The 16,274-nt window shown below is 33.1% G+C and overlaps 1 protein-coding gene across 1 annotated transcript in view; it reads right to left on the bottom strand.

Annotated features, from left to right (window-relative positions):
* Positions 1-2,236, bottom strand: part of LOC129220934 (sodium/hydrogen exchanger 9B2-like) — a gene marked incomplete at its 5' end in the record, with an annotated part of 37,611 nt that extends 35,375 nt beyond the window's left edge. The window contains one exon of the mRNA XM_054855369.1: positions 2,116-2,236. Within this exon, the coding sequence (XP_054711344.1) occupies positions 2,116-2,236 (121 nt within the window). The remainder of the gene's footprint in view (positions 1-2,115) is intronic.
* Positions 2,237-16,274: the final 14,038 nt, after the last annotated feature.

Below are 16,274 nucleotides of genomic sequence, written 5' to 3'. Positions count from 1 at the left end.
ATCATCAGCAAAACAATTCATGTTCCCAGAAATATTTTTGTGAATATCGTTCATAAAAACAATGAACAAAACAGGCCCTAACACTGATCCTTGAGGAACCCCGCTTAAAACCTCACTCCAATTAGAATAATTTCCCCTTACAACTACCCTTTGTTTCCTTCCGGTCAGCCAGTTTTTTACCCAAATGAAAGTTTTCCCTCCTATTCCTATATCAGCTAATTTGCTAAGTAGAGCAACATGCGGTACCTTATCGAAAGCTTTTTGAAAATCAATGTAAACAACATCTACAGGCTTCTTATTGTCCAAAGCCATGGTAACTTTGTCATAGAAATGTAATAAATTAGTTGCACAAGATTTACCTTTTCTGAAACCGTACTGAAAACTAGTTAATAGATTATTAGTCTCTAGAAAATTTACTATCTTAATTTTTATCAATGTTTCAAAAATTTTGCAAACCACCGAAGTTAGACTCACAGGTCTATAATTTTCCGCACTCCCGTTAGAGCCTTTCTTGAAGAGCGGTGTAATGTTAGCCAGCTTCCAGTCCTCTGGCACTGTCCCCGATAAGAAGCATTGAAAATATTTACGATTACATCTGCTAATTCCTCTGCACATTCAACTAAAATTTTTGGATAAATATTATCAGGTCCCGGAGCCTTAGTCTCTTTAATTTTTTTCAAATGAAGTAAAACGTCATCCCTGGAAAATACAAGTCCTCAAGCTGTACTATAGCTTGTGTCCTGTTGGTGTCAACTGCTGAGATACAGTTATCGTTAAAAACACCCGAAAAAAGTTATTAAGAACATTAGCAATATCACTATCGTCCTGAATTAAAATTCCATGCTCATCAACCAGTGGCCCAATATGACTATTTCGAACTTTCCCCGAATTAGCGTATGCAAAAAACTTCTTGGGATTCCTGTTTATGTTATCTGCCAGTCTTTGCTCCAACTCTCTTTTCTGAATCCGTACCAAAAACTTAAATTTACGCCTTGCCTTACAATATTGGAGCTTATCTGCACTGTGACCAGTTTCTCTAAACCTATGAAAAGCAGCTTGCTTGTAATTTAGAGCGTCTTTAGTTTCCCTGGAGAACCACATTGGCCAAATTTTAGTGTTGACACCCTTTCTCCTAAAAGAAACATGATCCCCAACCATTTTTGCTAGCTTTTCCTTAAACTCTGCCCACTGAAGATTCACATCGCTATTGTCCAATCCAGAAGAAAAAACTGCTTTCAAACTCTGCCTAAGTGCCACAAAATCAGTATTTCTGAAAATGGGCACAAACCTAAAATTCTCTACTTTGTGCGTATCAAATTTAATCCCAAACCTAATACTGTTGTGGTCAGTCTCCAATGTGTTCCCCTACACATAACCCCTGAACAGAACCTTCCATATCACAGAAAACTAGATCCAAAATCATGTCCTGTCGAGTACCCTGAGTTACAATTTGATCTAAAAAACAGTCACCAATTACTTTCAAAAATTCCTCTTCTCTGCTATTACTATGGTAAAAATTATTCCAATCAATTCCTGGAAAATTAAAATCTCTTATTATAATGACTGACCCCTTGCTTGAAATGTCACTAATAATATACTAAACATCTGTTCATCTTGACCCTGGCTTAAGTTGGGTGGCCTATAAATGTTCCCTAAACGTAATTTATTGCCCTTATTGCTCATCAACTCCAGCCAAATCATATCAATCTCATTAGGTTTATCATTAATTACCAATTCATTGCAAGTTAAAGTGTCTCTAACATAAAATAAAACCCCACAACTACAAACTCCAAATACAAACTATATTTACTTTTAACTACCATTACAAATTTCTTTTTCTCCATGAAAACTATTGAGAAAAATTTAACTCAGCCTTTTGGTCCTTCCTCCCTTGACATGAATGATTAGTTTACAAATGCAAAATATGAAAAAATAAATTTAGAAAATTGTTTTTGACATCAAAAAAATAGAAAGTTGTTTATATCCTGTAGAATATTTCACTAAACTTTTTACAAGATCTTGTTAATGTTTCAGTTTCCACTAGCCAGTTTACAAACATAGGAAACTATTTTGTTTTTTAACTTTTACATAAAAAAAAAAGATATTAATAATTACCTAGAAGAGAAGGTAACTTGATAATTCTGATTATTTTCCCTCCGACATGAGCTGATATTGCTAAAATTATCAAGGCAAAAATTTCACTACCAGGCAGAGCTTCTTTTTTCAGTATACTGTATAAAAATGAACTGAGAAAAACTAGGATGAGTACTTGACTAACAAGCAGTAATGATTTCCTCTTGCTAGGAATGAAGCAGTTTTTAAGATTTTTGCCCCAATCTGAAAGTGAAACAAATAAATTTAAAAAAATTAGAAATAAATAATATGCATTAATTGGTGCACAATCTTAAATTTTCTTTTTTTCTCAGCAATGTTTAATATTTAACTAGGAACTTTTATTATGAATTAAAATTGTTACAATACTAATAATTTTATGAATATAAAATACAAGTAAAAAAGGAATAATATATTACTTTGTTACATTAATGATGTATTAATACAGCGTTTCTTAATTTCTTTGATTAGTGGAACCCTTTCTAATGTTCACTTTTTTTGTGGAACCCCTGGTGTTTCAATAGTTTGCAGTGGCGTAGCCATTATTCTGTTTCAGAGAGTGCCCTGGTTTTTACCTCAAAGAGACTATCACATTACTTATTTGTCAATAAATCGCTAATTCAATGTACATAATTACAGATCATTTAAATTATTGGTAATTGCTAATTATTTATTCTTTTTGTAAAATAAAGTCGACTCCGATTTAACGAATTCATCTGACTGAAACTTTTATACGTTAAATCGGGTTTATATTCGTTAATATTGGGGTGTGAAAAAAAATTGCACTTACTTTATCGATAAGCCCTGATAAGCAATTAGCGCATAAATATCCAAAAGAAGAAAGTGTACACTTTTTGTTCAGCATTCTAGAAATTATTGTTCACTCGTTAATTCGAAATTTTAAAATACTGAGTAATATATTTTGACAATATTATTGATACTTTACTGGAAATAATTATCTTCCGACTTTATGGAGAGAAGAAAATACTGTCTCATTTACAGCCTGCTGCATGAAATATGTTTTTACAGTTTCTAGGCCATGTAAAGCATTTGAAAAGCAAGTTTTAATAGGATTTTCATTATTGCTTTCTGCATTAGAATCACTATTCATTGGCTGCCCCCTCACCCATCAAAAATTGCAGATTCTAATAAAAGTGTTTTCTTGCTTCGGGCAATATGGATACATCATTTGGAAAACAATCCAGTATTTCCAAACTCAAAGTGACCAAAAAAAAAAGTTTGTTGAAATGATTCATTAATTCGGGGTTTATTATTCATTAAATGGAGGTTTTTGCTTTCATTTTAGACGGGGAAAAATAAAAATTCGCTAAATCGCGAAATTCGTTAAATAGAGGTTTGTTAAATCGGGGTCCGATTGTATCAGTACATTTCGATTTGTGATACTGAAAAATACTCAAAATGTTTAAAAGGGACAAATAACCAAAGAAAAAATGCATGAGTTACATGATTAAAATATCTTCTAAATTAGGAAAAGAAACACTGTCGTATTTTACATACAAAAGTGTTAATAATTCCCTTAAATTTAAGCAGAAAAAGATTTTAATCCTTAAAGCTAAAAATTTTGAAATATCTCTTAAAAAAATATTTTATTTATTTAAAAAACAGAGTTTTTGATGTCACTGTGTGTTCCATCAGACAGTTGCTGTATATATAGGGGCCTTAGACAGAACTAAACCATTTAGACCCTCGTGACCAGCACTCTTCCTTAAATTGGTCCTCACTCGTTGAATGCTGAAATTGTCCTTTCAACTGCTACCATAAATACTGGCAGAGTGGCTAGAACAAAGGGCAAAATGTTTGAAATTGATGTCAAAAATCGTAATTTATGGCAATATTTGGTATTGTTGTAGGAGAGGGATTTGGGGTGCTTTCCCGAAATTTTTTCATCATTGAAGCCACTTTTAAACTGTTTTTGGCGATATTAGAGAGTCAATACCTTCTTCTGAAACTTTTTTAAAAACTGAAGATTTTAAAATGCAATTTTATTCTATCTTTGGAGACATTAGGTGAAAAACAGGCGTTTTGGGATTGATCTCGAATTTAATGCTTAGATTAAATGCTAAAGTGACAGTAAATGTATTTTTGAAAAGGCGTTTTTTTTTGTCAATTTTTTAACTGACAAATTTGAAAGGTGTCAAAAGAAAATCTCATGGAACCCCAGAGAGAGTTCCTTGGAATCCTGGGGTTCCGCAGAACACAATTTAAGAAACGCTGTATCAATACATCATAAAGATATAGAGCATATTTTTTTTTATATTTTTAATAATAAATTAACAATATTACTATGATTTCTAATATACTTTTTTTAATGAAAATACCATAGTTGAAAAAAAAATATCGAAAATATCAAAATCTCATGATATTTTCAAAATAAATATCGGATATATATCAAGATATATACTGAATGATATATATCGGCGAACCCTGAAGACAAATCAGGAGAATTAATTGTTAAAATCAAAATTTTTTTTTGCCTGCATTAAAAACAAGTTCCACCTCTTTTGCCGCACTCTCAAGCACTACAAAAGCATTGACAACAGAGCTTTTTGATCTTCCAAGGATGTCAAAATCATCGGCAAAGCGAGAAGTTAATGTTTAGTGCACCTGGGCAAATTATAGGGATGGTGCACCCCCCTTCCCCATTTCATAGAAATTCAATGAAATTAATAACATTAGCACTTCACAAGGAAACATTAATAGTGTTCATTCTTGAACCAAAGACGGGTTAGATTGCTCAGCACAATGCTTTTTTTTTTTTGGAAACGGATTAATTTTTTGTTAAAAAACAAGAGAAGAATACATGTTTGTGTAGTGCGCAGTAAACATAATTTACGCATTTTTGCTAGTAAAGAAAAAAAGAGTACTTCAAAAGAAAATGTATAATAAAATTAAAAACGCATCAAAGGTTTGATTATGATTATAGTAAATCAAATCAGATATAAAAAGTTTAACTTACATGTAGTTTCCATATTAGGCAGAGCCATTGCTCTAAGGCAAAAAACTGATGCGTAGGGAACTCGGCAGCTCTTAATTTTTTATTTTAAATGCACATACAGTAGGGTGGGCCGAAAAGATCGAATTTCTGCAGAGCACTTAGCCTTAGTGAGAATCATTTATGACTCCCTAACACTAATTACTGTGCAAAATTTCCTGACTCTGAGTTAATGTCTTCTGCTCTGGTAAGAGACTTGAATTTTTGAGATTTTCAGAAAAACATCAAATAAAGAGAAAATTTACAAAATATTTTAAATTCCACTGAACTTTAAGCCTTAGTAGGGTTGTCATGTAGATTAAAAAGTGTTGATTGGACTTACTGCATTTTACTAACAGACACATGAGATAGTAGAGTGGGTACATCGTTGTGCGAAGCAGCTAGAAACAGAAACCTAGGCCAGAGTCCTTTCTATTTATCCGGATTTGACCAAACAATAAAATTTAAGAAAGGGTTTGTAAAATCCAAGGTTCGAAAATATCATGATTTTTTCGAAAATGTCTGATATTTTGATATATATAGGATATCTTGATATATACCAGATATTTTCAATTAGCAGAAACTAAAGTCGTCAAAATAGTAAATGCATCCTCAAAACACTCTTTATTTTCTTATATTATAATTACATTATATAGACTTAAAATTAAGGTTTCTTTCATTATTTATATTTAATATTTCATTTTACATTTCTATTAATTTTAATGGAGTTCATTTAGGATTAGCTGTTTTACTCATTTTTTTTCTGTGAGCAAATTGTACAGTTAGATGAGTCATCAGAAATAAATAATATGCATTAGTCGGTGCAATCATAAAACATTTTCTTTTCTTCTGAGAAATGTTTAATATTTAATTAGGCACTTTTAATATGAATTAAAATTGTTACAATACTAATAATTTTATGAATATAAAATACAAGTAAAAATGGAATATTATATTACTTATTAAAGATGTGTGTATTATACATCATAAAAATACAGAACATAACTTTTTGGTTAATTTCAAGAATAAATGAACAATATTACTATGATTATGAAAATACCAAAGGAGAAAAAATAAATATCAAAATATCATGATATTTTCAAAATAAATATCGGATATATATCGATTGATATATATCAGCGAACCCTGATAAAATCAAAATGCAAATTGCCAGTCAAGAGCACCTATCAAGCAAACATATATTTCAACTGATATGTGTTTCAATGAAGAAGTTCATCAAATATGTGTGGCAAATGTCTTTGAAATATTAAATGAAATCCTACTAACTGCAGACTCAATTATCAAAGAAGCAAACTAAGACCCAGAATTATCAAAAATTAAGCAGGACCTTCAGGAAAATTCTCTCGAGAGTGATTATAGTTTAGGTAGCAGCATTTTGTTTAAGAGCAATTGATTAGTTATTCGTAAAACCTTCAACCCGAAGTATTGAAAGAACTTCATTCAACACAGAATGGGATTACTAAAATGAAGCAATTAGCTTGCGGCTACTGCATATGGAAAAACATTGACAAAGACATAGAAAAACTGGTAAAGTCATGCCAAGTCATGCTGCATTCAAACATGGGCCAGCAAAAGCACTTGCAGACTGAGATAAAATGAAAAGCTTTATGGCGAACACCAATCCTAACTGGAAAATTTTCTGCAAATAATTATTTTGCCTTAACTCACCCTTGAATAAAAAATTAAATTTGTATTCAAATATGAAAGAGAGAAAAAAAAAAGTGCTTTAAATCATTTTTTTTACAATAACAAGTAGTTTGCTTATTTTTCACCAACTGAAGAAAACTGCCAAAACCATCATTTTTTTTACACATGTGCTTTAAAATGCTTTAAAAAAAAATTAATTTGAATTTTGACATTTTGAATTCAAATTATGTTTTTCGCAATCAGGAGTGTGTGTATGTAGGGGTGTGTGTGTGTGTGGGGGGGGGGTATGTGTGTTTGTTTGTAGGCAAATGTGTTTGTGTGCAGGCATGAGTGTGTGGGTAGTTGTGTGTATGTGTGTGTGGGGGGGTATATGTATGTGTGTGTAGGCATATGTGTTTGTGTCTGTGTGCAGGCATGAGTGTGTGGGTAGTTGTGTGTGTGTGTGTGTATGTGTTTGTGTATGTGTGTAGGTGCATATATGTATATGTGTGTAGGTGCGTGTATGTATGCGTGTAAGTGCACATATGTATATGTGTGTAGGTGCGTGTATGTATGCGTGTAAGTCTAGGATATTGACGAAACCTGGAGACGGTTTTTCGCTAGAGGTGCAGCATCGTGAGGACCCGGTCGACGGTGATGCTGCGGAGGGTGGCGGTGGGAAAAATGATAGGACATCAAAACAGTCAAATGAAAGCAATAAGCAATCGTGATTGCTCAAAAAAAAAAGGGATTTTCTTAAAAATTCCTCTTTAAAAAAAAGAAATTTTGGAACTGATGTGATATACCCCACCCTTGGCGACTTTTTCCTGTTGGCGCCAAGAAAGCGTCGCCAAGAAAACAATGTATGACGACATATGTCATACATCGTTCTTAGCCATGCTTTTTTAGCGCCAACAGGAAAAAATCAGATAAGAAAACATGATCAAAGCACTTCAGAACACAATATATATAAAAACAACATAAAAGCACAACAAAAAGCATCACGAATATATGCTTCAAAAATGTATAGGGCCGGGGTTTTTTGTAAACATATTAAAATACAATGAAATAAATTATTGTATTAATTACAAGTCGAAATTAATGCATTAATTTTTTTTCATCATTTCTCCGGGATACGAGCCCTCGGTCTCATAGTACTTTCGTAATGAGACCTCTGGCTCGCCAGGATCTCGCTCCGCTCGGTCCGTTATCCCTCCGACTGTTAATATACATTACAGTCGGAGTATGATCACAGTTATGTATACTACAAGAACAGCTCAAGGATTTGTAAAAACAAAGAATTTTGGAAGTGAGAGGTTTTTTTTTGAATTCTAAAATAAAGAACTAACCTTTTTATATGGTATAAATATTCACACTCAGTCTAAAACAATACATCATATGACAATGGCACGTTACAGATACACACCACGTTGGAGTTAACTTTTAATTAACCTTCAAGTTTGAAGAAACTGGCATTTTCTAATGTTTTTACTTCAAAACACAACTACTGAATTTAAACTAACACAAAATAAGCATTCCTGTAAGGTATATTGCACGAAACAACACCACGTCGTAAAATCCCCGTAAGAGCGGAACATATGTGCACCTACCTCCACGGACACACGTGCGAAAAGAATTAGTTCACATCTGTACTTCCCAGGTATATTCTGCAGGGTTACTAGGGCTACCGGAAAAAGTTTTATCGCCAACGTTGGCGATTTTCGAAATGAGCTAAAAATTCTATCCTCGCCAAGGGGGGGGGGGGTATATCACATCTGGTACCGAAATTTTTTTTTTTGAAAATCAATGTTAGCAGTTTGAAAAAATTTCCTGCAGAGCCAAGTGTTTACAAAATATTTAGAGGACTGTGTATTGTATTAGATTTTTTTTGTCGATTGTCATGTATTAATTTTCCCACCTTTTAGCATGGTGTTTTCTTTTTCAAGACAGGAAGAGTTATTATATTTTTAAGAACACAAATGAGTGAGTAGCAACACTCCGAATTGGGCACGAGACTCATTCAAAATCAATCTCACTATCGAACCACTCCATCAACCCCATGCTATGTTGTATGGGAGCTCTATCGGATTGCCATCAAACTGTAGTACCTAGTCAAAGCTGGTACAGATGTGATATACCCCCCCCCATTTGGCGACATCCAATTTTTTGCACAAAATTGAAATATTTTTCTCGCCAATGAGGCGATAAATTTTTAAGCATGGCATCCCTGGTGAAACTAACCTGTGGTTGGCAACGTGAAGGCAAACTTGTTCGAACTTGTTTACTTGGGTTCTTTACTTGATTTTACGCAGGAGAGATACGTGTTGTTTTGTGCAATATACCTTACAGGAATGCTTATTTTGTGTTAGTTTAGATTCAGTAGTTGTGTTTTGAAGTAAAAACATTAGAAAATGCCAGTTTCTTCAAACTTGAAGGTTAATTAAAAGTTAACTCCAACGTGGTGTGTATCTGTAACGTGCCATTGTCATATGATGTATTGTTTTGGACTGAGTGTGAATATTTATACCATATAAAAAGGTAAGTTCTTTATTTTAGAATTCAAAAAAAACCTCTCACTTCCAAAATTCTTTGTTTTTACAAATCCTTGAGGGGTTCTTGTAGTTTTTAACTTTATTTTTACTGTATGTAAATTAATTTTACAGAAATAGTACGGTTATTTTGTTCTAAAATTTAATTCTTATCGATGCCACGAATTATTTAGACATTCTATTAACGTGCCTCCTTTAGGTACTGAATTTTATGTTAACAATTGAAAGTTCTTTTGGTTGTACTCTTAAAAATGCTGAATTTTATTAATAAATCTGCACAATAATGGTGCATATTTCACACTTAAAACTGTGTCATTATTGTACACTGAACGGAAGGAGCCACCCTTGGGTGTCTCCATGAAAATATACATAACTGTGACCATACTCCGACTGTAATGTATATTTACAGTCGGAGGGATAACGGACCGAGCGGAGCAAGGTCCTGGCGAGCCAGAGGTCTCATAGTACTTTCGTAATGAGACCGAGGCAGGGGCGGCGAGCCGAGGTCTCATTACGAAAGTACTATGAGACCGAGGGCTCGTATCCCGGAGAAATGATGAAAAAAAAATTAATGCATTAATTTCGACTTGTAATTAATACAATAATTTATTTCATTGTATTTTAATATGTTTACAAAAAACCCCGGTCCTGTACATTTTTGAAGCATATATTCGTCATGTTTTTTGTTGTGCTTTTATGTTGTTTTTATATATATTGTGTTTTGAAGTGCTTTGATCATGTTTTTTTATCTGATTTTTTCCTGTTGGCGCTAAAAAAGCATCGCTAAGAACGATGTATGACATATGTCGTCATACATCGTTTTCTTGGCGACGCTTTCTTGGCGCCAACAGGAAAAAGTCGCCAAGGGTGGGGTATATCACATCAGTTCCTCAAAGCTAATTATTTTCTATGTGTGCTAAATGTTGGTAAAAATGTAATTCTTGTGCTACCTCAGAATTATCTAATCAATACGCGGAGCTCGGACACCTACGTTACAACAAGTACCTTATTGAAAGCTTTTTGAAAATCTTTACTTATAATAAAGCTCAAAGTCTCTCTGTCTGGATGTCTGTGACGTGCATAGCGCCTAGATCGTTCGGTCAATTTTCAGGAAATTTGGCATAAAGTTAGTTTGTAGTATGGGGGTGTGCACCTCAAAGCGATTTTTCAAAAATTCGATTTTGTTTTTTTTTCTATTTCAATTTTAAGAATACTTTCCGGAGCAAAATTATCATTAGATGGACAAGTAAATTATGAAATTATCATGACCTGGAATGGGAAAGCGAATGAACAGTAAATTAGCGAGAAATTCTTCATCCTTTATTTGTAAAAATACAGGGCAAAGCCGTGCAGGTACAACTAGTCAATATATAAACAACATCTACACACTTTTTCATATCTAAAGCCAAGGTAACCATATCGTAAAAATACAGTAAATTAGTAGCACTACACGATCTACATTTCCTGAAACTGTACTGCAAACTAGTCAACAGATTAAGTTGAAAAAATACCTTAGTGCATAAAAAGTAAAATAAGAAATAACAACGTCAAATAGCACAAATTGCAGACCACTGCAGACACAACTTTTGGCGCTACAAGGAACGCATTTTTCAATGCAAAAAAAAAAAAAAAAAAAGCTTATGGATGAATAATATCCATCTGATTAGTCCAAATTAGTCTCAAAGAAATTCATAATCTCCCTACTAAAGTCAATCTTGCAGGTCTATTACCCTTTTCTTGAAGATAGGCATTTTGTTAGCCAGCTTCCAGTCCTCTGGCACTGTCCATGACATAATGTTGAAGAATTCAACAAAAGAAGGAAAATACGCCAATTGTGTCACTGAGCATAATTTAATAAAGAAATAGTTACCTCTAAAACGTCGTTGTTCCGTTTCACTTGAACCCATGGCTTGGTCTACAAAATTTTCCATTTGTGCAGAAACGTCTTTCTGAATTGAAAAGAAAAAGAGCATGATTTAATATTTTATTCTGAAAGGCAAGTTATTTTATTCTAAGCATGGTTTCAAACTAAGCACAACTCCACACTTCTCCCAAAAAGATTTTTTTAAAGGCAGCCATAACAAACTACTCAATTTTTTTTAAAGGCATGTTCAAATTAAAACTAAAAATTTTCATTCTGGGCACTTAGTGCGCAAACCCTCAAAAGTAACGAAGAAAGAGACCAAGACCCCCTAAAACAAATACCCTTTAAAAAAGTTAGGTCTGAGTTATGATTCCCCCCTCGTTTGCATCTCTGCTATTCAGTGCTCATCAAAACCTATAAAATACAATATATAACAAGCAGGGTGACACATTGCACTCAAACTTACTCCGCTAAGAAAATAATTAAGGAAAGGGAGATAAAAAAAAGAAATCATATATAATTATTTTCAAATTCAATGGCACCGGCTAGAAAAACAAAAAGGAACCTAGGATTAGTTTATTTCGATTCTTCTTCCCTGAAATTCATACGATTTTCTTTTAAGTTCCTATTTACCTTACTAATCAAAACAAATCTCGCGGCCTCTTTCCAATGTCAGCCTGTCAGTGTAAGATCAGCGTTAGGGAACATGAATCTTCTCAAAGGGAGGAATAGCGAAGATTCGCGTTCTCTACGTTCCTCATTCGTTGCCAATGAATAAGGTTACAGTTTAAGAATGCAGATGGTTTGGTAAAGGCATCTTCACTTTTCGTGGTAGTGACGCGTCTTTCCAAAATGCGGGCATCTGAGTAACGCGCGTCGCCAACTGGCTACATTGTAAAGGAGAAACGCGTTTGGCGAAAAAAGTTATTGACTTACTGAAGCATGCGCAGTGCGAGAGCAGAATACGCACTTCATAGTTTTTCTTTCCGAAAGTGCGTGTAGTTGCTAATAAAACGTGACTATGGATGCGCAATGTTTCAATGAGAAAACTATTCCGAAACTAAAAGAAATTGATGAAGAGTTTGTGTTCGTGTCAGGAGGTCCAGAAATTTGTTTATGATCATCGATAAATTGTGAAAAAAAAAAAAAAATCATTCTTGAAAAAATTTCAAAACATAACACAGAATACATTACTTTTAGCAAGACTACAAATCCCACAAGGTGAGTTATATTATGAATATGTATTAATATTTGTATGCATTTCACAAAATAAATGTGCTATATTTTTTCTTTATTATTGCAGTCTTAAATTTCAGTGTTTAAAATCTCCACTTTCCTAACCAGGGTTTTGGCCAAAATGTTTTCAAAAATTTTACAAATTGTTGGAAAATGTAAAACTGAATTAATGCAAACTAATCTGCAAAGCTTTAGAGATTAGTTAGATCAATAAATTTCCAAATTCATCACTATATTTAATGCAATTTAGGTTTGTTAAGAAGTTTTTCGTTTTCTTTTTCAAAATCAATGCAGCTTATTCTACTGAGTACTTAAGTGTACAAGGCTGACCAACTAAGTTCCTTTGAATTACATGGGCCAAGTACTTCTTACAATTCAATACCCCAAAAAGTATATGTCAAACAAAACGTAATTCAATACCAAACTTGCTTGATTTGTGATATTATGATGATCTTTGGAATTTTAAAGCTATGTGATGTTCATTTGACTTGTGCTCCGTTTATCCATACTTCAAATTGCTCTCTGTACTTGAGAATGAATGATTTAAATTTTATTTTTTTTCACAAAAAAACTATTATCAGGAAATTAATTTGCAAGATTTATTCTTGATTATATATTATATAATATAAATATCATAATAAATTATTGCTCTGATTAATTATTTATGCCAAAGCCTATTTAAATAGTTTTTCAAAAGTTAAAAGATTTTCAAAAAATATTTTTGGTATAGAAAGCTCTACTTATGGAGAAATTAAATTACAAGTTTTTGCTCTTAATTATTTAATTAATAATCATGAAATTAGGTACAACTATGAATATTTAACATTAATTGACAATTAATAAACAAAGTCTTTGGGAATCTCAGAAAATAAAGCTGTTCTTCTAACAAATAGTGTTTCAACCAAATAAACCCATTTTGAACCAAAAAAACCTAGTTTAAGCTAAAAACCCAGTTTTTTTCCAACCCTGACACTAACGTTATTTTACTCACTCATTTAAAAAGAAAACGAAAAATAAACCCTTACAATGTTGCAAATACACAAAGACAATCAAAACTTCAACTTATTATAATACATACAGTTATTTAAAATTAAAGATATGAGAGATTAAAAAAATGTGATCATTTCATAAATCTTGAAAAAAGTAATTTATCTTAGTCGGGCGTGGCGGTAAAGTTCAAAACAAATTTCGGAAGGGGACATGATTAATTTTTAAACTTGCATTATTTATGTGTATCAATGATATACTATTTTAATTTCTGAAGCTTTTATGTAAGGTAAATGCAGGATTCTTTACTTACAACATTTCGTGTGTGTTACCATGACTCTCAGTTATCAATATCGAGTTGGATTGACAGAGTTTTGCCAAGATGGAGAAAACCCCTCTCAGTAAAAATACTTCTTTGCCGTAGTGGTAAAAATGACTAGTTTTATTTACAAGGAAGTAATTTAATTTTCACTTCAAAGTGTTTTTTATAAAGTTTGTAGTATATTTCATTTTTCTATAATTGCTTTGAAACATAATTCCCAATCTATTTAGTTTTATTTCAATAATAATTTTTAAAATTTAAATTATCAGAAAGAATGATTTATTACTAAAAGGAAATTTCTAATTAATTTCTGATTTTAGTCGCAATTGTAGTATGTACAAAATCATATTAGTTTTAGTATGCTTTTTGAAATCCTGCCAATTTTCCTAGTTGTCATTCTTTACCAGGTTTTTTCCAGTGTTTGCCACTATCTCGGCAAAATGCCAAACTCAACTTTAGAGAAAGAAATTATCAATGTATATAGAATCGTAAATAAACATCAATTCAGCTTACTCACCACATACTATTTTGCTTTTGGAATTTTTTTTGAGCAATCACGATTGCTAATTGATTTCATTTGACCATCCTTGATGTCCGGTTCCTTTTTCAACCCCACTGTCCTCTGCAGGCGCAGCTAATCCGGTCCTGAGCATTGTCCCCCCCCCCGGGTAGCCGCTTCTCGTGGTCGGTGGCATCCATATCCTACACATACGCACGCTCATACACACATGCGCCTTTACACACATACGTGCCAACGTGCATTCAAGCAGGTCTACACACACACAAGCATACACATACACAACTAAACACACGTAACCGTCTCAGGCTTGGGGGGACAGGAGCCATTTCTAGACACATTAACTCCAATCATTAGGGTCCTGTCGTAGCTCGTGATTGGGAAAAACTTTATTTGAATTCAAAATTTCAGAATTCAAATAATTTTTTCCCCATTTGTTTTAAATTTAGCTTTTAATTATCTGACTGCTCGTGCGTGACGCAAAGGAGGGTAATGTGTTTATCAGTCTATATATGTATGTCTGTTCCTATGTGACGTTCTACGGGCTAGTCAATTTTGGTAATTCCTACGTCAAACGATTTGTCTTAACATTGGGAGTGTCACTAAACACATGACAGTAATCAAAATTCACCATATCAGCAAGCAGTTGCCATATTTTGTCATTTCCAGAACTACCTACATACTGTCTCAGGCTACCTGCGTGCGACAAATGCAGGTAGTTTTATCGCTGCCTGACTTTTTTTGTTTACCAAGTCTACTTATTGGGATCTCAGTGGCCGAGTGATCTAAGCCATTGCTTCTCCCACTTGAGGCGGTGGGCCAAGACACCCTCACTCCGGATGTACTTTCCCCTCTTTCTGATGAAAATTCTTTCATGTGTTCTTTATTTGTATTCTGTACTGTAATAAAAAGTATATTATGCGTAATGAAGGCAAGACACTCAGATTGTATTCCTCATTAAAATAAACCCGTGCAATAAGCACCAAAAGAAAGAAAGTCTACTATGTAATTCGATTTTCATCTCTAAGATGTTGCATTTGTTTTTCTCGTGATTCAGGGGACTGAGTTTCAGGACAAATACTTACTCAACAGGCTTTTTTAGTTTTGCGAGAAAGATTTGATAGACGACATTTCCGATTTTGGGTCATCATGAGTTATACAGGCAGTTTATATAGCTGTGCTGTGGTTGACTTAAGTTAGCGCATTTTTGCCGAAAGACAAGCACATGTAGCTTTAAGCGGAGTTATGTCCCTAGAGGGACTAATTATCAGTAGTTTAGACCGCCGCAATTTATTTAATAGACCTCACGATACAAACAAACTCTCTCAATGAAATGACAAGATTGCGAAATGTACCGTATCATAATAACTAAGTCAATGAAAATTAACTAAAAAGTGTCAAAAAATAAATAAATAAATAAATAAAAATAAATAAAAACAAAAAAACCCGACTGTGTAAAAACCGAAAAAACTAGAAAGAAAAATGTATAAGGCCAGTAGTTTAGAATATTATTAAGTACTACTGAATAACTACACCATTTAAATAGTTTAATAACCGTACATAGATAAGACAAATCATAAATTCAAAAGCAGAGTAGAAGGATCAAGAGTCTGGGCCATTCCTTTCTGATTCAAGGAAGCCCGTAAAATTCGAATAAGCCCCGACTGTTGATCCTTCTATTCTGCTTTCAAATTTATGATTTGTCTCATTTGTGTACGGTTATAAAACTATTTCAACGGTGTAGTTATTCAGTAATACTTAATAACATTCAAAACTACTGGGCTTATACATTTTTCTTTTTAGTTTTTTCGGTTTTTATGCAGTCGGGTTTTTTGTTTCAATTTAATAATTTTTTATTGTTAATTTTATCTTAAGAAGATAAACCTAGCATATTATACGACTATGTATTTACATTTCACAAAATAGGTTTTTTTTTTTTGAATGACACATAGCAGGACCCTAAGCAGTTGCCTGCATTGCCTAGCCTGATGCCGCTCTTGATTAACAGCGTATTTTAGACGTTTTGAAAAAGAAAGTTCGCATCACCA

This window comes from Uloborus diversus, chromosome 4 (genome assembly GCF_026930045.1).
Source record: "Uloborus diversus isolate 005 chromosome 4, Udiv.v.3.1, whole genome shotgun sequence".
In the NCBI taxonomy this organism is placed as follows: Eukaryota; Metazoa; Arthropoda; class Arachnida; order Araneae; family Uloboridae; genus Uloborus; species Uloborus diversus.
This window is presented reverse-complemented; position numbering and strand designations above follow the sequence as displayed.